The 25,767-nt window shown below is 45.0% G+C and overlaps 1 protein-coding gene across 1 annotated transcript; it reads left to right on the top strand.

Annotated features, from left to right (window-relative positions):
- Positions 1 to 11,984: 11,984 nt before the first annotated feature.
- Positions 11,985 to 24,772, top strand: C2CD4C (C2 calcium dependent domain containing 4C). Its single transcript, XM_042480203.1, has 2 exons — positions 11,985 to 12,143; positions 20,702 to 24,772. Exon 2 carries the CDS (start codon positions 20,763 to 20,765, stop codon positions 22,074 to 22,076), a length of 1,314 nt encoding a protein of 437 aa, XP_042336137.1. The 5' UTR covers positions 11,985 to 12,143; positions 20,702 to 20,762; the 3' UTR covers positions 22,077 to 24,772.
- The last annotated feature ends 995 nt before the right edge of the window (positions 24,773 to 25,767 follow it).

Here is a 25,767-nt window from a genome sequence, read left to right on the forward strand (position 1 = left end):
GGTTGCCCGCACTAGCAAAATAAAGCAGTTTCACCCCATTTTAGGTCTTAGACGATGCACAAGGCTGAAACTGGGAGGAAACTGTGCTCCAGGGCAAAAAAAAACAGAGCAAAAAAGCCCCCTTTCTCCTCTGTAACTTGGAAAGTGCGCATTAAACACCACAATGCAAGTGTGGGAATGCAGGAAGGCCCAGGCAATGTATGGAAGCAGTCTAGAGCATGCTCCTTATAACTGGTGAGCTGCAGTCACTGGTGCCATTGCTTGCCATTCAGTTTTGCCTTAAGTCGACAGGGTAGTTGAAGACACACACATGGGCACATGCACACACATATGGGACTTCAGGTCAACCTATGGTGACTTCATGAATTCCATAGGGTTTTCCTAGGCAAGGAACACTCAGTGGTGGTTTTGCCAATCCCTTTCTCTGAAATGTAGCCTACAGTGCCTGGGATGCATTGGAAATCTCCCATCCATGTACTAACCAGGGCTGACACTGCTTAGCTTCCAAGATCAGAGGGGTTCTGCAAATCTGGTTGAAACTGGAAAGTCTCACATAGTTGGAAGAGGAGACAAGAGTTAGGAGTAGCTATTGGAAGTGAGGCAAAATCAGGGCATTTCCCCTTATATTCCTTCAAATCGCTCCCCCAAATTCTAATATTTGCAACAGCTGGAAATTTTAGTCAAGCATTTAGATAGAGTTTAGGCAGCCAAAGAAAAAGGGATGCAAACAAAGCACATAGAAGCCTTCTAGGTGCAACGCATTTCCCATGTCATCACACTCTCTGCAATGCTAGAAATTTGGGGACAGAAGAAAAATTTCATTTTAGAGGGGGAGAAATTCTAATTTCAGCTGAGCAATGCCCTCATTTGCTCTTCTCTTTTGTCGCTACAGCCATGTATAGCAAAAGATGGCGTTCAGACATTGTTTTCCCCCCAGTGTGGCTATGCACATAATCTCACTCACACTTTCCAGTTTTGCAGTTCACAATATTTTTCTAAACCAGAACCACATCTCTGCGCATCTCTGTGAGTTCTGTTGCTCACACATGTCAGCAGTCAAATAAAGATGGAACTGGCAATGGGAATGTATTTGAAACATGCTCAAGGCACGTGGAGTTTTATCCCGGTTTATCTGGATCTATTCACATCGGTTATTCACACAGCCAACAATGCGAATCTTTTAGGAAAAGATTGGAACAAAAACACTTATCCTAGGTGAAGTGGCTTTTTTAGTAGGCCAGCCCCGCAATTTACTTGGGTGCATTCAAAATGCAAGTGAACATTCAAGATCCAACTCATATTCCACCGGGATTATAGTGGTGGTCCCTCCACATTTGCTGGGGTTGGGATGAAGGGCCCCTGCGAATGTGGCAGTTATTGGGCAGTTCCTCCATAAGTGACTCGGGTGCATTCAAAATGCATGTGGACATTAAAAATTCAATCCACGTCCTATTTTTATTTTTCCCCATCTGAATAACCCACACATCTTTCTCAGTGGAGAGATGCTACCGGTCAGATCCATAGACACATGGCTTGAACTACCATAAGCCATCTTCTAGTGTTCATACCAATGCTCATACTTCGAGTGCCCAAGTCCTTAAGGTATCATCCCTCTGCAATGGTTATTTCCCACCAATGGCCAAGAAGAGGTGTGCAACTTTTTATTTGCAACCTCTTTATTGTAATTTTATATGTCTGTTACAATCTTCAATGCCGGCGAGATAATTGCATCAACCTCTGGAGTCGAGGCTTAGAAACTCAGACAGAGGCTTCTTCATTTAGCAGTGCCTCGGATAAACCAGCTCCAGCCAATTACCACAAATTCTTCCCAGCGCAGGCCTTCTTTGCGGATTCTGGAATCACTGCTGCCATTCTGATCTCAGAGGCATCTTGATCTTTTGCATCCTTGGTATCTCCTCCGTGGCCATAATTGCCGAGGCTTATCTAGACCTTTGCCAAAGGGGGCTTCCTTGAAACTAAAGCACCAAGGGAACAAAGATCCAAGGAGGATGAGTAGACAGGAGTGAGTTTACCGGAGATGTCTGCAATATTGTGTTCCCCGCAACTCCTGATTCTCCGCTCCTTTGCGGAGATGTGTGTCAATACATGTTTCAGAGCTATCGGGAGAGTTTTTGCTGGAGGTAATAATTCCGTATTGCAGTTTCTCTGTTATGCGTTCTCTTGATTTGATTTGCCTCTCTCTCTCTCTCTTTCATATATCTTTTCCCTCTGGGCTTTTTTCGAGCAGTGATAGACTTTTCCTCCCTTCTCCCGATATCCATCAATTCCTTGTTGCTGTTTTCACACATGGCAGTGGATCAGAGTGACAAAGGCAAAGCAAGCAAGCAAGCAAACAAATAAACAGATAAACAAACAAACAAACAAACAAACAAACAGACAGACAATCCAGTTCTTGCTGTAAAGCTCAGCTAGGGAACTGCAACATTTCCTGACTCTCAGGACGCCAACTCCAGACGCACACCACTCACATTATCAAAATCCTTGGTCATTTTTCGGCCTCAAAATCTTTAAAACTCACTGCAAGTCCAACATTTTTGCCTCCTTTGCTTTTGTGCAAAATCGATTATTCCAGTGCTCAAAATGGGAAGAGGAAGAGATGTCATATTATTCCCAATTTTAGCACAGTTGTGCAATGCATCCTCCCAGGAAAAAAAGCAAGTAAAATAGGGTCTCTGTCCTGAACACGGTTGCCTTTGCAGCAATTGTTTTTGTGCAATTCACCAGGTGTTAACATTTTCTTTTTCAGGTGAGGGAAGATCTTCTAGGGACCCTCCCTACAATTTCTACCTTTCAGAATCCTGTTGTGCACCATAAAAACAGTTGCATTTTCTAGGAGAGTATATGCTACGGTGATCTCTTGTTTGGAGTTGTGCAAATGGTATGCAGAATTGTTTCCACAATGGTGCCAAGTAGAGTTTACAATGGTGTAACTCCCTCGGTGCATTTTTACACCAAACTACCTGGGTTCAAAGGCTTGAATTTAAGGCTGGCATTCTGTTAGTTAGTTACTACGACTCTGGAGACCACGATTTGAAACCCTGCTTGGCCATGGCAATCTATTGGGTGGGCAAGTCATACTCTCTCAGCCTCAGAGGAAGGCAAAGGCAAAGGCAAACCCTCTCTGAGCGAATATTGCCAGGAAAACCCCATAATAGGCTTGCTTTATGGTTGCCATAAGTTGGAAATTACTTGAAGGCACACAATGATGATGAAGTCGCACATATGGCTTTTTGTAAGTTGCCTTGAGTCCCTTTCCAGCAGAAATTTTTTTTTTTAAATATATTTTTAAAATACTTTTTAAATATTCTGGAAAAAACATCACCACTTAACAAATTTTCACCATAAATAACCACATGAAACGATGTGCATGTGAAGCATAAGCCTGTGCATAAGACATTGTAATTTAAAGGTATACTTTTAATTTTGTTGGTTGTTTAGGCCAGTGTGGCCTAGTGGCTTGAGCTTTGGACTGCGGACTCTGGAGACCAGAGTTCGAATCCTGCCTCGGTCATGTAAAGCCACTGAGTGACCTTGGGCAAGTCACACTCTCTCAGCCTCAGAGGATGGCAATGGTAAACCCGCTCTGATGAATTTGCCAAGAAAACCCTGTGGTAGGATCTCCATAAGTCAGAAACGACTTGAAGGCACACAACACACACACACAGAGTTTTTTAGGTCACAGCTATTGCCCTTACATTCAGTGATATATGGAAACTGCAAGTTTTGTGTAACATTAGTACAAAAAACATGACTATGGTGTGGTATGGAAGGAGGTCAATGGAGGGTGGAGATGCCATAAGTTACTGCACCGGGGTGACGCCAACCATAGTGATGCCACAGATTGGCACTAATGTGAATGAAGATGCCAGCCATAAGGGAAGAGGAAGCCAAGGGCAACGAAGGTAAAAAGGGAGAGGGACAACACACGGAGGTGGTAAAGGTGGAGAAGAAGGGACTCATTGATGAAGTGGTGAGAGAAGAGTAGGCAAGAGCCGAAGAAATAAGGGGCAGGGTTGCAATTCACTGGGAGAGGAGACAACCCATATTGGTAACTGGTGATCCAGAGGTTAAGAAACCAATGTATAAGTCAGTAGCCAGGAAAACCAACACAGGCAGAAGGGCACACATGAAGGATTTTCTTCCCTCCCATTCCAAACCTGGAATGTTTTGTCCTACCTGTAACAAAGGTATTCAAGCCTTTTGATCATTTGGGTTTTAATTTTCCACTGCTTTCCCCTCTGCCTAGCTAAGAGTAAGAAAAAAGAACAAGCCTGTGCCCTCGTCTTTGATAATTTGTCTCCGGCTTCCTGTTTCTATTTATCTAGCAACTCTTGTCTTCCCACCACTCCACTCACTTTTCACTTTGCCATTGTGTCGGAAACAAAGGCAAGATAAAAAGAATGCCCGATGTCTCATTGCCGGGCTGGAAATAGCTTCCTGGCAGTGAATAAAGGTGTTGGCATTGTGACGGCAAGGAGAAGAAAAGGACCGGCGATCCCAGGAAGACCCATGGGGCTGGTTCTGTTGATGGGCTTCAGTCTTGGATGTGCGAGAACATCTGAGTAAAGAGACCTCCTTCAGTGCTATGTGTATTGGGGTTCAGAGCAGTGGCATCACTAGGGTTGGTGTCACCCGGTAAAGCAGCAGCAATGGACTGCCATGCCATCTTCTCTCTCCCACTGCCCTGCCTGTCCATCTGGTCACACCTGGCGGCATCCTCGTCCTTGTCTACATCCCTCCTTCCACACATTTTGCAGAGGTATTCAACATCTTTATCCATGATTTGGATGAAGGAACAGAGGGCATGTGTATCAAATTTGCAGATGACACCAAATTAGGAGGAGTAGCAAATATCCCAGAGGACAGGATCAAAATTCAAAATGACCTGAATAGATTAGAAAGCTGGGCCAAAACTAACACAATGAATTTTAACAGGGAGAAATGTAAGGTACCGCACTTAGGCAGAAAAAATGAAATGCATAGATATAGGACGGGGGACACCTGGCTTGACAAGACAACATGTGAAAGGGATCTAGGAGTCCTAGTAGACCACAAGCTGAACATGAGCCACCAGTGTGAAGCGGAAGCTAAAAAGATCAATGCAATTCTAGGCTACATTAACAGAAGTATAGTGTCTAGATCGAGGGAAGTAATAGTGCCACTCTATTCTGCTTTGGTTAAGCCTCATCTGGAATAATCTGTCCAGTTCTGGGAAACACAATTCAAAAAGGATGTTGAGAAGCTAGAGCGTGTCCAGAGGAGGGTGGGTGACCAAAATGGGGAAGGGGTCTTGAAATCATGCCTTATGAGGAGAGATTTAGGGAGCTAGGTATCCTTAGCTTGAAAAGAAGGTTAAGAGGCGATATGATAGTCCTGTTTAAGTATTTGAAGGGGTGTCACACTGAGGATGGAGCAAGCTTGTTTTCTGCTGCCCCAGAGAATAGGACCTGGAGCAATGGATTCAAACTACAGGAAAAGAGATTCCACCTCAACATTAGGAGGAACTTCCTGACAGTGAGACTGTTCGACAGTGGAACACACTCCCTCAGAGTGTGGTGGAGTCTCCTTATTTGAAGGTTTTTAAACAGAGGCTGGATGGCCATCTGTCCAGAGTGCTTTGATTCTGTGTTTCTGCATGGCAGGACTGCATAGCCCTTGTGGTCTCTTCTAGCTCTAGGCTTCTATGATTCTAGGTGCCCTGGCTGGCAGCAGGGGGCAGCAGGGGTCAATGGAAGGAGGGTTTGAGATGGATGATGAGCAGAGTGACCACCCCATTGGGTGTTAATGTCCTTCCCCGAACTGTTGCTCGGTGCAATCCATTCCCCTGCACCTCCTGAATGATGCACCTGGTTCCAACCGCATGGTTTTAAATGACACTCCTCTTTCCCACTTACTGAACTGAGGAACATAAGAATGCCACTCTATTCTGCTTTGGTGAGACCTCAGAGGGAGATCCAGTATGGTTTAGTGGTTTGAGTGCTGGACTCTGGAGACGAGGGTTCAAATCCGTACTCAGCCATGGAAAGCCACCAGTCAACCCTGGACAAGTCACCCTTTCTCAGCCTCAGAGGAAGGCCATGGTAAACCCCTTCTGAACAAATCTTACCAAGAAAACCCCATGATAGGTTCACCATAAGTCGGAAACGACTTCAAGGCACACAACAACACAAGGAACCAGCCACTTGCCAACTGTTTGCGGCTGGGCAGGGCTGGAATATTTCCAGCTGTCATTTGCGTTTCTCATAAAGGAACCTGTCTGGTTCTGGGCCATTTGTTTTCCTTCTCTCAGGTCGGGGAAAATGCAAACACTGGAGCTTTTGTTTGCTGCCTCTGCTCTGTTCTCCCTCCCGCCTACCTGTCAGGACAACCATTTACCGTACTATTTGCAAAGAAAGTCCTGGTTTAGCTTTGTGGGACATTGGGGCAAAAACAACAACACCCAACCCAAACAAAACAACACAAAACCCACAGATCTCTATGGGGCAGCCATGAATTCTCGCCCTCAGCCATGTATGGCTGGCAGCTATCATAGAATTATAGAGTTGGAAAAGACCCCAAGGGTCATCCAGTCCAACCCAATTCTGCCATGGAGCAAGACACCATCAAAGTCCTCCCGACAGAAGGCAAATCCTATTGGTACTCCAGATAGACTAGATCCATTAACAAAGGATTCACTGGACTTATGCTGGTTGAATCAATGAAATTCAGGCTTCCAGATTCCCATCCTGGATTTTGAGTCTGGCTCCAAAAAAAAAAGAGAGGAAAGTTTCCAAACTCTGCTAATAATCTGTGCACGCAGCAACAGATGGGCAGAAATTCTGTACACTTGCTTAGTGGAACAGATGGATGGTGCTGGTAGCGGGGAGGAAGAAAAGGTTGGATAAGTGTAGAACAAGGTGTCAAAATTCAGGTTTTTGTGAGAAGGTTTGGGATGTTAATCGAATTCACCTTCCTTGTGGCTGGATGCCTGAGCATTTCTGTTGGTGATCTTGCTCACAAATATCAACAATAAGTGCAAAATACCCAAAAAATCCCCTTCATGAGACATGGCTTGGCCTCTCGCCGCATCTTGTCCAATGCTGTCTGTTCTGATCTTTGTCTGGGGCAAAGCTTGGAAAATTTTGAGAGAACTGCAGCTCCCATGCTGGCTAGGGGATGCATTCAAAGGAGTTCATTTTCTTCTCACCCTTTTCCCCCATTGCCCAGCTTACAAATACATGATCCTCAGAAGAACCAGTGTGGTTTGAGTTGTGGACTAGGACTCTAGAAATCAGGGTTTCGAATCCCTACTCAGCCATAGGAACCCACTGGGTGACTTTGGCCAAGTCACACACTCTTGGGGTCTCCATAGGTTGGGAATGACTAGAAGGCACACAACAGACACACACCATTGGCTAATAATGTGTATATACTGGCCGACAGCACCACCATCCTCAGGGATGACTGACCACTGTGAGATGCAAAATACAACAATGTCCAAAATCCACAAAACCATGGATAAAGGGATGCCTTTGTCCGACCAACCAAAATGTACAAGAAGGTTAGTCGAATAAAAGTATCACATGGAACTATTCTGTTCTATGACTTTTTCACACGAAGGAAGGTATCACCATCCCAAAAAAAGAAGAAAGGGAGGGGGGCAATCTGAAAATATAAGAAATTATGTAGTAGCTTATCACACACAGAGACGAACACAGCATCCATCCGAAAGAGAAAGCAGTGCGAATGCAAATGAATTAATCGCATGACTACATATGCATCGGCTTCCTGATCTCAAATTAGCGTCTTTGCGTATGCACAGGGAGGACAGGATCCTATGGCCGATAGTAATCCCATGGCCAAACTGGAGATGCATTTCATACTAACGCAAATGTGAATTGACTGCGAATTCGCAGTGGAAAAGGATTTATAAATTCAATATTTTTCCTAATTCAGCTACTCCTGGAATGTCTCATGACTGCGTTTGGATTGCGTTCCATTTGCATTCGACGTTGTTTCAAAATCTTTTGCAAAAGTGCATGAAATATCTTGGATGACCCTGGATTAACCTTGGTTAACCTTCCAATTTTCCCCGTGTGATAAAGTCCTATGATTCTATGTGATACTTTTCTTCAGTCAACCATCACATATTTTGGATATACTGGGAGATGCAGTTCACCCTCTCCGCACATGGCTCTGACTTCCTCAACCCTTGAAACCCAAATCTTCTTCTAAGTGTGGGATATGGTGCCGAATTCAACACAGCCCAGATCTATTTCTGGCCCTCACATTCACCACAGCTGACTGGTCTATTTCCCTGGTTCTGACTGTTTGCCATAGAAGAAAGAGACTTTTTGCATGCCGGTGTGTAATTTATGAGATGTCCGTGCCCGCTGTGCCAGCTTGACGGTGAAATGCAGAATTAACGAGCGAGGGGCCTTTAACAAGAGGAGACTGCCGGTGGCATGAATCTTCTTAATTTCCTCGGGTGTGACGCCACAGGCCACTTTTCGCAGCCCTTCTCTCTCTTTCTCGGACTTGTTCCCTTGGTGCCCATGAGGAAGAGATGGGCAGAGGTGAGACTTGCCTGCTGGTGGTGCCATGAGTCATGCCAACAAACATAAATAAATAAATGCTGTCTGGCAGGTAAACAGTATGGGTGCATTGATGGGTTGGAACAGGGGCAAGCAAATCTCTGGGTGCCAGGGGACAAATTTCCCCCCTCAAGACCCCCTCCATAGTTAACCACCACACAACAGGCCCTAATCCCTCTGTTTTTCTCTGCAGTCCCTCTCAAAATGATAGCAGGAAATGATGGTGGCTCACTCTACGATCCCCCTCAAAATGGCAGCTGGACGTGATGCCATCTTACACAGCAGACCCTCACAAAACGGCGGCAGGAAGTGATCAGTCTCACATTGCAGACCCTTTCAAAATGGCATTAGGAAGTGGTGGTGTTTCACCCTGCAGACCCTCTCAAATGGCAGCAGGATGAGATACTGTCTCACTCTGCAGTCCTTCTCAAAATGGCAGCAGGATGTGATGCCGTCTCACGCTGCAGACACTCTTTTAATGTCAGCAAGATGTAATGCTGCCTCACTCCGCAGCTCCTCTCAAAATGGCAATTGGGAGAGATACTACTTCACTCTGCAGTTCATCTCAAAAATGCCAGTAGGAAGTTATGCCTCTGCAGACAGGCTGCCATACCCCCCTGATTTGGCAGAGACAATCCCAATTAATCCTCTCCCTTCCCACTTTTCCAGATGCTCTTAAAATGTCCTGCTTTCCCTTTGTCATCAGCTTACTTCAGTTGCTGCAAACTCAGTTCAAAGTGCCAAAGCAGTTTACACTCAATTAGATCAGCAAGGAGGAGAGGAGAGGGCAGAATCATGTCGTTCCCAGTTGGCTCAGGCAAAAGCAAACTACTGCACCTTCTCCTAGTTTGTCTGTAGACCCCACTTGAAGGTTGCTTGCTTGGCCACACTTGTCCTGGTTTTCATCTGTGACATGTTGGAAGGTATGCTATGTTTTCGGCCTGACATGATATTGCGCTGTCTCTGCGCACAGTCGCACACACTTTCTATGCAGTCTCTGCACACACTCGCACACTCACGCATGCACGCACGCAATCCTTCTGCTGCTCTTCTCCATCCACACAATATTAAAGCACTTAATGCACTCTGCAGAGCCCTCCAATGCCGCTGCCTTGTCCTTGAAGTGCCCTCCGCTTTGTTTGGCGCATCAGTGGATCAAGATGCTCAGGCGGGGATTCATTACACGCATCTCTTTTCAAGCACCCTTCAGTCGAATGCTAGGGAAACTCCCCCGTCCATGTCCTCACTAGATCCAGGATGCGAATTACGCCCACTGCTGTGAGCGCACATTGTGCCCAACCTCTTTTCTCTTGGCATGGCCTAATATGCTTTTATGTATCCATTGCCTTTCTCTTCTGCCTTTTCTCTGCTGAACTAAAGGTCTTTGGGGGTCTCCTCTGCAGTGGAGTACAACAGCATCCACAATCCACAACCAAAATGCACAAAATACAACATGTGAACTTTCAAAGTTGTACTGGCTTCTTCATCAGACAACATCAGACAAAAGATGTTTTAAAAATCATGCAGAAGAAGAAAAGTGATGATGTTGGAGCTCTAGGCCTACATTATCTCTCAGATGTTATTTGCATGTCAGGTAAGATGGGCAGTGGTTCCCAAACTTTGTTCCTCCAGAGGTTTTGCACGTCATTTCCCAAAATTCCTGACTGCTGGCCAAGCTGAGTGGGGCTTCTGGGAGCTAGAGTCCAAAAAAGATGGAGGAGCAAAGTTTGGAGACAAATAGGTCCGGAGGTCTCTCAATGCAGGCAGAGGCTACTCCCTTTCTATGGAATTATTCTGAGAGTTGCAGTTTGTCGTGACACCAAAGCACTCTGAAGGCAAAATATATCATAAAACTACAAATCCCAGGATTCCATAGCATTACATTTGGCAGTAAAAGTGATACCCCTCCAGGGCACTGAAAATCCTTCACCCCCAACAACTCTTCTATTTGCTGTATTTGCATTCCCTGGGTCACGTTGCCTGCTCCTTTTCTTTGGCTGCTGAAACTATTTCCAAACGCTCAAGTTTCTGCAAAGGTCGGAAATTTGGGGGCCGGAGAACCATTCTGGGAATGGTAGTTTTGCGAGACATCATTTTTCTTTCTCTTTCAGGGAGCACTGGTGCCACAACAAACAACAGTTCCCAGAATTCCATCGGTTTGCGCCATGGCAGTTAAAGTGGTGTCAAACTGGATTATTTCTGCAGTGCAGATGCAGCCTTTCTCAGCAGTTCAGCAGGTAGAGAGGAAATTGGGAAGAGGAGAGAAAAGAACGTGAGAAAGCAGGAAAAAACAGAAAAAAGAGAGAATTGAGAAAGAATGTGCATCTGCATTGTAGAAATAATGCCGTTTGTCACCACTTTAACTACCTTGTCTCCATCCTACAGAATCCTGGGTTTTGTAGTTTGTTGTGACATCTGAACTCAATATCTCACAAAGCTACAAATCCTAGGATACTGTAGCATTGAGCCAAGGCAGTTAAAGCGGTATCAAACTGCATTAATTCTGCATTTTTAACTGTGTTATTTCTGCATGAAGATGAGGCTTGAGCCAAACAAAAGAGGGTAGTTCAAGCAGCCTGATAACAGGTTCGGATCAAGACAAAGTGTGTATAGATGAACACAAAGCGTGTTTTCACCTTCAGTTTTAGGTTGGCTCCGAGACCTATTTGCATTTGTTTGTTGTTTGCTATCCCTCTCCTAAATTCCCCATTTCTATGCTGCACTAGATCCGGAGCGCTCAGTGCGCTTTCACCAAAACCGACGCAGAACCGTGAAATAATGCCAGGGAACAAAACCCAAGATCCTGCACTGCATGAAATCGTCAAAGCAATAAAACATCGCATGAAATCGTCAAACAAATAAAAACAACCCAAGACTAAAAACTAAAGTAGAGCATTGCATAGGGAAGGCAAACCCAGCACAGCCACAGTCTTTAAAAACAAACCCACCGAACCGAGGGACTCTCTGGGAATGATAATATAATTTCCAAAGGTCATCTGCATGGAGTTGGAGGGGAAGAAACAAGGGAAACAAATTAAATTCTGCATATTTCCCTCCAGGTCTTTGTTAGGTTTATTATGTGAAGAGGGTATTAGGCAGCCCCTCCACTTCTGCAATAACAGAAGAATTCAGCAGCAGGTGTAGAGGTAGGGAGAGCAGGAGAGATTTCATACAAATAATTTCCAGTTTTCCAAGATCAGCTCAGGCTCTTTGATCAGTTGGCAGCTTTTCTTCCACGACAGAGCCGGGGCAGGGTTACATATGTGTGTTTGTGTGTTTTGCACAGGCAGGCAACAACAGAAACACCCTGCTGGTGGCCCCTCTTTTAGGAGGAATACGGCCACATTGCGGAAAGATCATAATTGGGAGGTTTCTTCGGGTGTCTGCGATGAATGAACAGTGCCCAACCGAGCGGGTATAAAAAGAGAACGCAGGTTCTTTCGTCTCCTCATTCGTGGCCAAAGGAAAAGGTTTGCAGGATCCAAACCTGGCTGGGATATCACAGCTCTGTCCTCCTTGCCTTCCTTGGCAGAGTTTTTGAGCTTACAGGTAGGTGAAGCTTTTCTTTGTGCACTTTCCCATATCTGGAAAAGAAGATCTTTCTTTTACTTGATCTTATCCTAGTTGAAATGCTTCCTCAGACTAGAAGTTGTTGCTAGCTCTCCCTCTCTCTATATACTGCAGTTGTATATTTCACTTCCAATTGCATCTGGAAATCCGACGTCAAGAAAGTGTCCTAAGATATTGTCGCATCCGGACATACCGGACGGTTGGAACAGGTGGTTTGCAAATTTGACCAAGGCTTTCTTTTGCACTTCGGAACGGAGAGACAGGGCACAGCCTTGTAACTTATCCTAGCCCTGGGATACCCTGAGCATATGCAGAAAGCATGGCCGGAGCATGTGCAGAGAGCCATTACCCGTCCAAAATTGGTCTCTCTTCCCTTTCCCACTTTTATATGAGGGTTTTTCTTGAGTGTCAGAGGGAACCAAAGGATCCCGTACCCGCCAAGAAAGAAAACTTTTGCACCTGTTAAAACAGCAACAGCAATATTCCTGCAAGTGCACCAGACGTCGCAAGACGCGTGCATAGTGTCTGTGTTTGAGAGAAGCCCTGTCCAAATATTTGACAACAGAAAAGGAGAGTTTTTCAAGAAACCAGGTTAAACCGAGCTAGACGCCACCAGAGAAGTTGTTTACAAAGCCAGAGGTATTCTTTGGGCTGTGTCAAGTCTATTAGGAGTTTCCTTGCGCCTATGCAGGGAGCAGTCCTTTTTGTGATGGGCAAGCAAGACTCAACTCATGCGTATCGGAGATCAGGGGGCATGTCTTGTTTGTTTGTGTGCAACCAAATGAACTTCTGGGGTTTCACTTCTTGGTTCATGGATCCAATATACAGCATTTGGCAACGTAGTACTGTCAGTCTTCCATATCCACAGATGTTTTTATCCACGAACTCAAGCATCCATGGTTTGAAAATATTTTTAAAATACATCCATTCCCAAAAGCAAACCTTGATTTTGCCATTTTATACAAGGGGCACCATCTTACTGTGCCACTGCATTTAATGGGACTTGAGTATCCATGGATTTTGGTCCTGGAACCAAACCCCAGCCGATACCAACTGTATACTTAAAATCTTTGCAACCAAGATATATATATATATATATATATATATATATATATATATATGAGCGTGTGTGTTTTAATCCCCATTTTGAACATGTCGTAGATTTCAGGCAAGGGGCTTTGCCATGTTTCGGTCTCCCCTTCTTTACCTGCTGTGTGTGCGTGTGCTTTTTGAAAAGGTATGTGTTTCTTGGGGCATAGGTTTTGTGGTTCACCTTTGGAGGTTCACTTTTAAAGATAAAGAAAGATGTGGGCTACCAAGACGGAGGGGTCCTGTTTTTCTGGGGAGGATCGGGGAACAACACACATACACCAGCCTTTTCTAATAAATTTCTCAAGCCTATTCAGTTACAACAACTGGAAATGGATAGAAACAACGGTGTTTCGGATGATGGGAAACCTTTAAGGGCTGAATTTCAGAGAAGTTGTTAGGGGCCACATTTCAGGCATGGGCCAAGAAGGCGAGGATATTTTAGCGTAGAGGTCTCACTACTGGTAACTAAGGTGCATCTACGCTGTGGAAATAACACAGTTCGACAACCACTTTTAAGTGCTGTAGTTCCATCCTATGGAATCCTGGGATTTACAGTTTCACAGGCTCTTTAGCCTTCTCTGCCGGAGAGTGCTGGTGCCTTACAAAACTATAAGTCCCCAGGTTCTGTCGGATGGTGCCATGGCAGTTAACTTGGTACCAAGCTGCATTATTTCTACAGTGTAGATGCACCCTAAGGAGGGGCTTTCAACCCTTTAAAATGGGGCTGAAAACATACAAAAACTGGGAAATCACATACAGTGGTCTCATGGAGAAGGGGACTGACAGCTGGGTTAGAACGACAGGAGGCTGGAGTCAGCCCTTGAAGGGTCAGATTTTGGCACCAGAGTTTAAGTCTCCCCACCTGGATGTATATGTCTGGGTGGACTCAAGAGTGGCCATTAGGATTTTACTGACCCTTGACATACACTGGATATGAAATGCTCTTCTTTAAGGCTCCTGGCAACACAGATGAGGTCAATGACACATCAGCAGCACTTGTCCAAGAAAGGCATTGTGTCTCTACAGTGAGTTGTGCAAGTCAGTGTTGGAAATGTTGCAAAATTTTGGTTATATACCATTATCTTATACTGGGTCAAACCATTGGTCCAACCAGCCAGTCAGTGTCAAATGCTGGTTAGCAATGTGTCTCGCAATATCTAGGGAGGGAGAGGGGCCACTCTAAGGCCTGCCAAACTCTTCCTCCCCATACTAGATGGTTGTCATTGAGTTTGCTGAAGCCATCTAACTCTTTCTCCTCTTACCAGATGGTCTTGGGCTACAAATCCCATTAGCTCTGCCTTTTGATCACACTGTCTTGGGCTGAGGGTATCCAGACGTGTTGCTAGTGCAGATTCAATGATGCTCTCCATAACTGAGTTCCAAGATCCGTGAGGTCAAAGCTATCCCAACTTTGCTTAGGAACAAGCTTCTAATTGGAGATGCCAAAAGTTGAACCTTGGTTGGACCTCCGTAACACACAACACGTGGCCCATACAATGGACCCTTAGTATCCACTGGAATTTAGTTTCAGGGCCCCCTGTGGATACCAAAATCTGCGGATGCTCATGTCCCGTTAAATACAATAGCATAGTAAAAGGGCGTCCCTGATACAAAACGGCAAAATCAAGCTTTCCTTTTGGGAATCTAATATTTCCAAGCTGTGGATGATGGATACAAAATCCGTGCGTATGGAGGGTCAACTGTACTGAGTTGGAATGTATGTTTTATAGCAAAGAGATGGCCTCAATTTTATTCTTATTGGCTTCTCTTACTCCATAAAACAAGTTAAGCGCTGAATATACAGGTGGATGGTGTGCTGTAGAAATAATTATGAATAGAGTTGTAAGGAGGTGGCGGTCTGTTTGATGGGATTTATGGGTTTTGTTTGACCTTGTAAAGCCTTTGGAGAAACCAAATCCCTGAGTCATATTCTCTTGCAACTCCAAGTTAGCTTCTCCTTCAGTTGAAGCTGCTCCCATCCTCCAAAACAGTCATGAGGAACCATTTCAGAAATCGGAGGACTAGGAGTTTCTCTTTCTCCCCCCAAAATTCCCTCTTTGTTTTCTGTCTCGGATGGATTTCCCTTCCGATGTGTCCAAAAGCTAGTATAAGCCTGGTCCTTCATGAGAGTTCAGGTACGTGGCTTGCAAAATGCAAACCTCGGTTAAAACATGTTTGTTTCACTCGTTCGGACCCAGGGGACAAAAAGCAAGAAACAACTTATATTTAGCTCCAATTTGGGATTTTCTATGCAACTCTCCTGAATAGTCTGCTTCGGTCAGACCTCATCCAATGCCATTCTAGGCTGCACCCACAGGAATATAGTGTCCAGATCGAGGGAAGTAATGCTACCCCTCTAATACTGACAAGCCAGAAGGTGACCAAAATGATGACAGATCTGGAAACCAAGCCCTCTGAGAAATGGCTAAGGGAGCTGGGTATAGTTTTTTGTGGGTTTTTTGGGCTATGTGGCCCTGTTCTAGAAGAGTTTATTCCTGACGTTTCGCTAGCATCTATGGCTGGCATCTTCAGAGAATGCCTGCCACAGATGCCAGTCACAGATGCTGGCGAAATGTCTTCTAGAACATGGCCACATAGCCCTAAAAACCCACCAAAAAAACCTATGGATGCCGGCCATGAAGGCTTTCAACTTCACACTGGAACTGGGGATGTTTAGCCCAGGAAAGATAAGGTTCAAGGGCGGGGGGGGGGGCATGATACCATGTTTAAACATTTGAAGGGATGTCCTATTGAGGATGAAGCAAGCTTGTTTTCTGCTGCTCCAGAGATTAGACCCTGGAGCAATGGATGCAAGCTACAGGAAAAGAGATTCCAACCAAACATGAGGAAGAACGTCCTCATGGTAAAAGCTGGACAGAAGAATATTCTGCCTTGGATAGTAGTGGTGTCTCCTTCTTTGGGGATTTTGAAACAGAGGCCAGATGGTCATCTGTTGGAAGTGCTTGGATTATGTCTTCCTTCATGGCAAAATGGGGTTGGATGGGATGACCCTTGGGGTCTCTTCCAACCCTATGAATCAGGATCCTTTTCTAGCTCTAGTTGCAAATGCCAGCAATTGAACCTGGGCCCTAATACATGCAAAGGAACTGTTTTGCCACTAAGCAAAACCTTGCCCTATAAAAGAACCCTATACTCTAGCCCTTATGGTTCTGAATAAAAAGGGCTGGTTTATATAGGCACATGTGAAGCATCCTTAAATTATCCATCTGGATATTACCATTAACCTCACTGGAATTCTGTGGGTTTTCTCCAAACTCTGGAGATACGAGAGACTGAGCCCCTATGTATTTTGTGTGTGAATTTTGTGCTCTGTTTAGGCTCATTGCGACTCCAAAACTCCAGACTTCACGGGTTTGAGTTAAACAAGAACATAGAAGGCTTCCTTAATCCAACGAGGGGTGGAAAAATATTTGAAAATCTTAGAGGGAAAAAAAGTAAATAATAAAAAAGAAGTGTTAAGGATTCCCAGTGCGAAGAACTCTGGATTAACAAGGATCTTTACAGTTTGGGACCTCTTTCGCACAAAATTCAGAAGTGGTTGTTTTGCAATGAAAATAGCATTTTCTATGCAGAACATGATCTGTATGTATAGATATATTATTTCCTGTGCAGAAAAATGATGTTTTCCTGCACAGAAAATTCTGCAACTGGGGATTGGTTGCATGCAAAATTTGCGCATGGTTGAATTGCCTAGAAAACTATATCTTTCTGTGCAGGAAACAAGCATGTGGAAGTTTTGTCACATAATGCACCTTAACATGCAAACAGCGTTTGAAAATGGTTTTTGAAAGCTTCTTCACTGCTAAAATGTCTTCTTTTGGGTGCATCTACCACTCTAAAAATAATCTTGTTTGGACCCACTTTAGTTGTAGTCCCATCATATGGAATCTTGGGATTTGTGGTTTTACTACAAAATGTCTTCAGCCTTCAGTGCAAAAGACTTTGTAGGACTTTCAGGACTTTGTAGGATGGCACTATGGCAACTGAAGTGGTATCAAACTGCATCATTTCTACAGTTTAGAACTGTTCCAGTATTCTGGGGGACTAGGATTCAAAGTCTTGCTTGGGCATGGAAACCCAGTGGAAACCTTGGAGAAGTCACACTCTCTCAGCCTCACAGGGAGGCAAAGGCTAACCCACTCTGAATAAATCTAGCCAAGAAAACCCCATGATAGATTTGCCTTAAATTTTTGCAGTGTCGATGCATCCACAGTGAAGAATTATATCCCTAAGTACCAACTCAGACCCTTGATTTATCAAGCACAGATTTTTCTACATTGACTGGCAGTCTTTTCCAAACCACATCCAGAGTTGTCAGGGATCGAAACAGGAGATTTATGAGTGCAAAGCCTGGGCTTTGCCGCTAAGCCATGACTCTCTTCTCCTACATCCTACTTCTCTTGGCTTCAAGTTTAATTTGGAGAATATCGAATCAGAGCATTCACTTTTTGGAAGAGGTACAGCTTCGTCTTGGTTTGCTCCTCCACATTACTGATGCTCAGACACATAAAACTGCAAAAGAGTATTCACGATGCACAACTGTGAGCAACTGAACTGCAACTCTTGCTGCGTTTTGTTTTACCAATACTTCCATGCCCACTTTTGTGTCAGGGAAACCCTGCAAACCAAACGCAACGATCTTCGGGTGAGTGTACGATTGCAGCAAGATTATTTCGACACCACAGTTTGCTGAGGTACTTGTGTGCACATAAGTAAAACATTGCCAAAAGGGGGGAAAATGTACATATGATCAGACCATAACTGTTTTGGTGCACTGTTCTACCCCTCCAACGGTGTGTCTGTAAAGCACTGCAAAAGTATGAACATGCTGGGATTGTGTCTATGATTGGATCAGGCTTCTTTGGGTGCAGCATTTTGGGATCCTGAGCATTGCTCACAAAAGATCTTCATGCAATAGGGATGCAGTTATTTTCCACCGCTGTAACCTTTTATCCCAGCACCTTCCCAACGCTCTGTACAAAACCGAGAAATTAAAAACAAACAAACAAAGAGATGGAAAGAACGAAGTGCTCCTAGTGCATAAATTCTGCTCCGCAAACAAGGTTGGCTCACGCAGAGCTCCAAAACTGGGGGAGTTATGTTTCGAAGGAGCTGATTCTGATCATGGGGGAATGAAGGATAAGCTCTGATCCCAAGCCCTATCGGGTTTGTAATTTACTGTTTTTATCAAGTATAGAAGCCTGGAGGTTAGCTTTCATTCCTCACCTGCATCTGACAGTGTGTTGTGTCATAAAGGAAATCCCATAACAGGAGAATCATGTTTTTCGCATTGTACCCAAGTCTCTAAACCTCCAGCTGAGTACAAGACCTCTCCAACAACAATGCCATGTTGTCGTGGCACCAAACGCCAACTTTACACCTTTAAGCCAATTCCCTCTCTAGCTATAAATATCTGCAGCATTTAAAAGGAGACCCCGAAAGGATTTTGGGAGGGGATCACCGAGAGGTTCTCCTGGAACAAAATTCAAGAAACAAAAGCCAAGATGAATTGAGTTGGATCTTCTTTTGGAACAACAGCAGCACAGAAGCTATATGTGCACCACAGAAAGAATGCAGTTTCACACTGCTTTAACCGCCATGGCTATGGACTTCTGGGATTTGTAGCTTGGTGGGCTATTTAGTCGTCCCGGTCCGATGGCTCCGGTGCCACAACAAGCTACAAATCCTAGGATTCCATAGGATGGAGCCATGAGAGCTTAAGCGGTGTCCAGCTGCATTAATTCTGCAATGGGGTGGCAGCCTTAATCCCTGAGACAGTCTGACAGGGAAGGCTGAACATCCCACAAAACTACAGATCCCAGGGTTATGTAGGAGGGAGCCATGGCAGTTAAAGCGGTGACAAATTGTTATTTCTGTAATGCAGATTCAGACCTGTCATTTGCTTCATTTGCTACAACCCTCCTTTCATTCCAACCTGGGATTTCTCCTCTAATTGCCCATAGCCCCATTATTTTATCCTTCCAACCTCATCCTTTTCCTGAATTTCACATACTTGCTTTGGGTCTGGCTAGCCTACATGCATGGCATTGATTTATATACATACACTCACACACACACACTAGTGACTGCAAAAGATGAGGAAAACATCTGGGGGAAGAGACGGGGGAGAGGATGGTTTGATGGAATTTGCTACAGCGATACAGCTAGAAAGTGCCATCATCCCCGGTAAAGAAGTTAAACCGGGCCAATGTTTATTGCTTTTGTAAAAGGCAGACCACTTCTCCAGAGGTCTAGCCAGTCACTCTGTTGTTGCTGGAACTGCGCATCCCACCCCATGCGCATGGCCCACAGTTTAATGTCTGTGAGATGAGGTGAAGCAGGGCACATCTCCAGGGAATGTAGCCCTTTTGCCAGTCCTAGATGCTCAGCTGTTGGCATCTGGGCACAAGAGAAGCTGAGCATGGTAGCGGCTAGATATTATAGCAGAGCAAAGCATTTGTGGCTCTGCTCAGCCAGTTGTTTCTTTGGAAAGATGGGTATATGTGTGTATGTGTGTCATGGGAGAGTTTATATGCCATGTGGTTCCAGAGACAGATCCTTGTGCAATCTGAAGAAAAAGATGCACCTTATTGATCACTCTACTAGGTGGAATAGCCATTTTTTGCTTATCCCCCCCCCCCAAAAATTGGATGTATTTTTAAAGCCTCTGGTTCAAATAACCTGTGAAAATATGTTGTTGTTGTTGTTGTTGTTGTTTGCCTTCAAGTCAGTTGTGAGTGACTTACAGTGGTCTTAAGGGTAACCTAGACCCAGTGTGTTGTAGCGATTTGACCAGGGTTTGATTCCCAGCTTGGCCATGAAACCCACTGGGAGACCTTGGGCAAGTCACACCCTCTCAGCCTCAGGGGAAGGCAATGGTAAACCTCCTGTGAACAAATCTTGCCAAGGAAACCCCATGATAGCGTCACTTTAGGACTGCCATAAATCAGAAATGACTTGAAGGCACGCAACAACAACAAATAAAAGGCAAACCTATCACAAGGTTTTCTTGGCACATTTCTTCAGAGGAGTTTTGCCATTGCCATCCTCTGAGGCTGAGAGAGTGTGACTTGCCCAAGGGAACTTTATGTTATACTTCCTTTTTGATCAGAATTTTTCCATATGTAGAAATTCCAGGTTTGAGTGTTGGACTAAGACTAGGCTAGGATCCAAATCCTCACTCAGCCACGGAAGCCCTGTGTCTGGCCTCGGGTACATCCCACTCTTTCAGCCTCAGAAGATACACAACCCCTTCAACCTTTCTCCATCCCTCTTATCATCATGGTCACCCTCCTCCGAACCTGCTCCAACTTGTCTGCATCCTTCTTAAAGTGAGGCGTAATAGCATCATATTGTTGTAGTAAGTTGTAGTTGTTCTTCTTCTTCTTATTATTATTATTATTACTATTATTATTTTGCACCAGGTTCCTCAAGACTCCCCAACTCCTCTCCCGACCCCAAGGAAGGAAAAGAGGACTCCGAACTATGTGGCTACTAGACAAAATCCGTGGCTCGGTGGATAATGGAGGCTCCCGGGGCAATGACTCTACAGACAAACAGTCAAAAGGTCCTCTCTACAGTAATGTCCTGACGCCTGATAAAATCCCTGATTTCTTCATCCCTCCCAAGCTCCCAACAGTGCCCCCTGAAGCAGAAGGGGCAGAAGGAAAGACCAAATCCAACCTGGGCACTTCGGCCTCTGAGCAGAACCTCTCGGCCCGCAAGCCCCAGCGGAGTCCCCGCTTGCCCGTAAAGGCTGTCTCAGAGAGCAAGAACCTCCTGAAGGCCGCAAGTCGGCACATCATTCAAATTGAGAGTGCCGATGAATGGATGTCTGAGGAGGACTTCAGCACCAACGCAGACCCTCAGTCCCAGACAGCCATGTCGCTTCCATATGTGCCCAAGGCCCAGACGTCATATGGGTTCGCAACCCTCATGGAGAGCCCTCATACCCGGCGGAAGGAGTCATTGTTTCACAGCGAGCACACCAGCCTCTGCCCCTCACAGTCTTCCTCACCAAACTCCCAACGGAGGTCCCCCTCAATGGGGAACAAGACAAATGGTGAGAGTGCCCACCTCAACCCTTCGGACATCAGCATGTCCCTCATGAACCCCTACCGCTATTTCAGTGGCGGGGAGAGTGACACTTGCTCATCAGCTGAGTCTTCCCCTTTTGGTTCTCCATTGCTCTCACGCTCCGTGTCCCTCCTCAAGATTTTCAGCCAAGAAAGCCAGTCCAAAGTCATCAAGTTGAAACACTCAGTGGCCCGCAACAGTTCCCTCTCCACCGATGACAGCTCGGCCGACACCAGCCCAAGCTCACAACGGCGCATGCGCTGCGCCACTCCTCCAACCGGAGGTGCAACAGGTGGTGGGCAACCCCAGCCTATGCCAGTGGTGGATTCCCAAGACCGCCTCCACAAAGAGCACATCATTAATTTGAATAAAGGTGGCAGCATGCGGTTAGCGGCCGAGTACAACCCTTCCAATGCTCGCCTGCGGATCCGGGTGGTCACCGCCGAAGACCTGTATGACAAGCACTGCGATGCCCGGAGCATCAACTGCTGCGTGGCCCTCTACCTGAACCCGGGCAAGGTGCAGAAGCAACGGAGCACCATCATCAAAAACAGCAGGAACCCCATCTTCAATGAAGATTTCTTCTTTGACGGCTTGGGGGCCGGGAACGTGAAGAAGATGTCCCTCAAAGTCAAGGTGGTGAACAAAGGCAGTAGCCTGAAACGGGACACCCTGATGGGCGAGAAGGAACTCCCGCTGACTTCATTGCTCCCTTTTATATAGACTGCCCTTCAAACTTTCTTTGTGCACGTCCGTTTCAACCTCGTCTCGCCCCTACCTATGACCTTGGATGGTTCCTTTCCCTGCCTTGTAAATAGGAAGGGGTAGGATGTTGCTGCAACAATTTGACCATCAATGGCCAAATGGTGTCCCCCCCAAACAGTTGTTGCATGCAAAGAGAGGGATAGGGTGGGGACCCCCCAAATAGTAGCACCAAATCTTTTGGTGGGACCCCCTTTTTAAGGGAGGTGGTAGCTGTCGTTGCCTGCCAGGTTCCACATCTTGCAAAATGTGGAGCTGATCCTTTGGGACCTCTTCTGAGAATATGATGGAAAAGAAAATAGCTCAGATGGAGGTTAGTCAAGCAGGTAGAAATAAGAGTGGTCCGAGTAAGATTGGCAAGCGTCCCTTAAATTGGGTTTTTCCTGCGGGTGGATGCCTGTTGCATGAAAATACCAAAGCGTTCATCTCTGCTTTAGCCCCTGCTCCCAATGAGGCAGATTAACCGGCTAGTTAGCAATCTCCTTTTAGATTCATGCTGGCTGCATTTGATTATGTCCCATCACTAGCAACTGTTGGCATGGGGAGAGATTTGTTCGCTTTGCATTTTGATGGAAACCTACTTGATTTTGCCCCTCTTGAACCCACAGGGGGAACTGAAATATGGCTCTCCTTTGGTCTTCGGGCCTGAAAGGTACGATGCTTCTTCCGAGTATGTATGCTAGGGAAAGGTGTTTCAAAACAGACCCATGTGGAGGCAAATAATATTCAGAAATGCACTATTTTGGGGAGATGTGGGAAGGAGGGAGATGTACCTGCATTAGGCAAAAATGGCAAAGCCAAATGCACTTACTAAGAGGAAGGCACATGAGCATGTGCATGCATTTTTGTACGGATCTTTTTAAATAATAATAATTAGAAGCTATTTCAGAACAAGGATGAAGGAAACCTAAAACTGGGAAAGTGCAAAGAGGAGTGAAACCCAAACTGCTTGGAAAATAAGGCAATGGAAAATCATAGATCAATAGCCCAACTGGCATCTGGGACTGGAAGAGGGCAAAGGTACTGCTTCTCCCCAGTTCAAACAAACTTACATATAAATGTATTTGCTTGAGCAATGTTACGCAAATCCAAATGCGCTTTTGGCAGTCATGAAAGGTTTGCATATCTTCCAACATTTCCCTGATAAAAACCAAGGCGTGTGTGGCCAAGCAACACCAGAGTGTGGTCAAGATGGCAAAAAGTATTAGAGGAAGGACACACAAATTAGAAGAGGCTGCAACAGTTTGCTTTTGCCTGAGTGATTGGAAAGGCCAAGATTCTGTATCCTCCTCTCCCTTCTCCCCTACTGAGCTAACTGAATGCAAACTCCTTTGGCACTTTGAACTCATTTTGCAGCAACAGAAGCTAGCTGGAGACAAAGAGGGAGGAGGAGAAAGAAACCAGGACATTTAAAAAGCAGCAGAAAAGGTGGGATGGCAGAGGATTGATCAGGACTGTCCCTGGCAAATCAAGATAGTTGGAGGGTATGGATTTCCTCCTTCTTGAGAGATCCCCTTTGTGGACTAGAGGGCCTGTGGCTGGAGAGAAGAGATAGTTAATATCCTAAGGGGTGAAGGAACTATTGGAAAGAATAATAGAACTGGAAGGGTTTCCACTTCCTTTAAAAGAAGTGAGGGTGCTTTTCCTTTGCTTTTCCCCCTGGAGATTTTCATATGCCTTCATCCCATGGACTATGATGGTATGAACTGTGATGGGGTCACTCCATAATTTCAGGGAGTCAAATATTTATTTGGTCAAATATTCTTCTTTTGTCCCACATCTCCTCTAGAGAGGCAGGAGGCATTTTTGCCAGATTTTTGCCCCCCTCCCTGACTATTTTTAATTTAATTTTATTGAAATTTAACAATAGTACAATCTCAGTATTACAACAACTCACCCCTTTCTTTGCAAACAACCCACTCCTTCCCATCCCTCCTCTAACTCATAGGACATATTAGAAATATTTAGCTCTGCTAAAACTCTTAACACCTGCAAATTCCTTTACATTTTATTCCTTTGGATATTATTATAATCTTATTTCTCTCATTATTAATCTAAAATTTAACTTGGTCTTTTGTTGGTTTAAATTCAGCCTTGCTCTGACAAGTATAAGCAACAAATGACTTCCATGTGATACCAATTTTTCCTCTCTCTTTTATATCTCCTTTTGCTAGTCTTAATTTATAAGTTAACTTCTCTGATCGGCTATAGTCCATATCATGTTTAGCCAATTCTTAATCGATAAATTCTCTATTTTTCTTCTTCACATTTTGACAGTTTCTAACCTTGCTGTGCATAACATAAGCGAGATGAGGTCTTTGTGCGATAAATCCTTATTCTCCTTTTCAAATAGAGATATCATTAGCAATGCTCCGCCGCCCTGGGACCATTTTAGCCTCAGGAGAGGCCTTTTTTAATAGGAATTGGAATGAGTTCCTAGCCACTTTCTTTGGTAAGCTTTATTCAAGCCACGTAACAGGCATTGTTTTCTTCCTTTCTGTCCAGATTTCATCTGGCCATCTCCTTTCAGTGTGTGCTCCTCTTAAACTGCTCTGTTTATGGGTGCAAAGAACCAGGCCTAAAGAGATCCTTTAAAGCAATGATTAGATTGCCAAAATAAAGCTGCTTTGGGTCTCTTTGGAGGTATACTGTTTAAATGATGCATGCATCCTAAGAATCCAGAAGCTGCACCAAAGCTGCCCTCCAGTGCTTAGGAATGGAGTCTGGCTTTGGTGCGACCTCTGGACTCTTAGGACCCATGCATCATTTAAATAGCATACCTCCAAAGAGACCCGAAGCAGCTTTATTTTGGCAGTCTGTAACAGGCCTTTGATCCTCTAGATGTTTTGGACATCAACTCCCAGAAGCCCCAGCCAGCTTGGCCAACCACCAGGAATTCTGGGAGCTGAAGTCCAAAACCTCTGGCAGACCAAAGTTTGGAAACCACCACATTAAAGCAACACGATTTACTTAAGTGTTGACTTAGCACTGATTCAACAGGTCTGCTATAACTGGGAGTAGTATTTGGATTTAGAAGAAATCTCCCATGTGGGAACTTATATAACAGGCTGAATTTTTCTGGAATCCCAGAATCCTAGTATTTGAAGGGACCCTGAGGGGCCATGCAGTCCATTCAGCCTCTGGGTTACCATCCAACCTCTGTTTAAAAACCTTCATTATTCCACCATTCTCCAAAGCAGCATAGTCTACTCTCAAACAGCTCCTACCATCAGAAATTTCTTCCTAGTTCATCTCCCATCCCAAAGATAGCCGCACTTTAAATCTCTAAGTACAGGCTTGGTGGGGTGGCTAAGGCTGGACAAATATGCTCTCTATAACAGGGCTGGGCATGATCTGAATCAAGTAGTCCTCTGTTGACCGGAGGCTTCCAGGACCAGCAATTCTCCTTTGCTGGTCGCCACAATATACCGTGGTTGAGTTACGATGCAGCAAATCAGGGATGCCCAAATTTTGGTCCTCCAGGTGTTGCAGACTTCAGCTCCCAGAGTTCTTGGCTGATGGAAAAGGTGACTGGGGCATCTGGGAGCTGAAGTCCGAAACAAAGTTTGGGAATCACTGTTGTAATCACTTCTTGTTACTGTGTACCTTGAAATCATTTCTGACTTATGACATCCCTAATGCAACCCTGTCA

This window comes from Sceloporus undulatus, chromosome 7 (assembly GCF_019175285.1).
Source record: "Sceloporus undulatus isolate JIND9_A2432 ecotype Alabama chromosome 7, SceUnd_v1.1, whole genome shotgun sequence".
NCBI lineage: Eukaryota > Metazoa > Chordata > Lepidosauria > Squamata > Phrynosomatidae > Sceloporus > Sceloporus undulatus.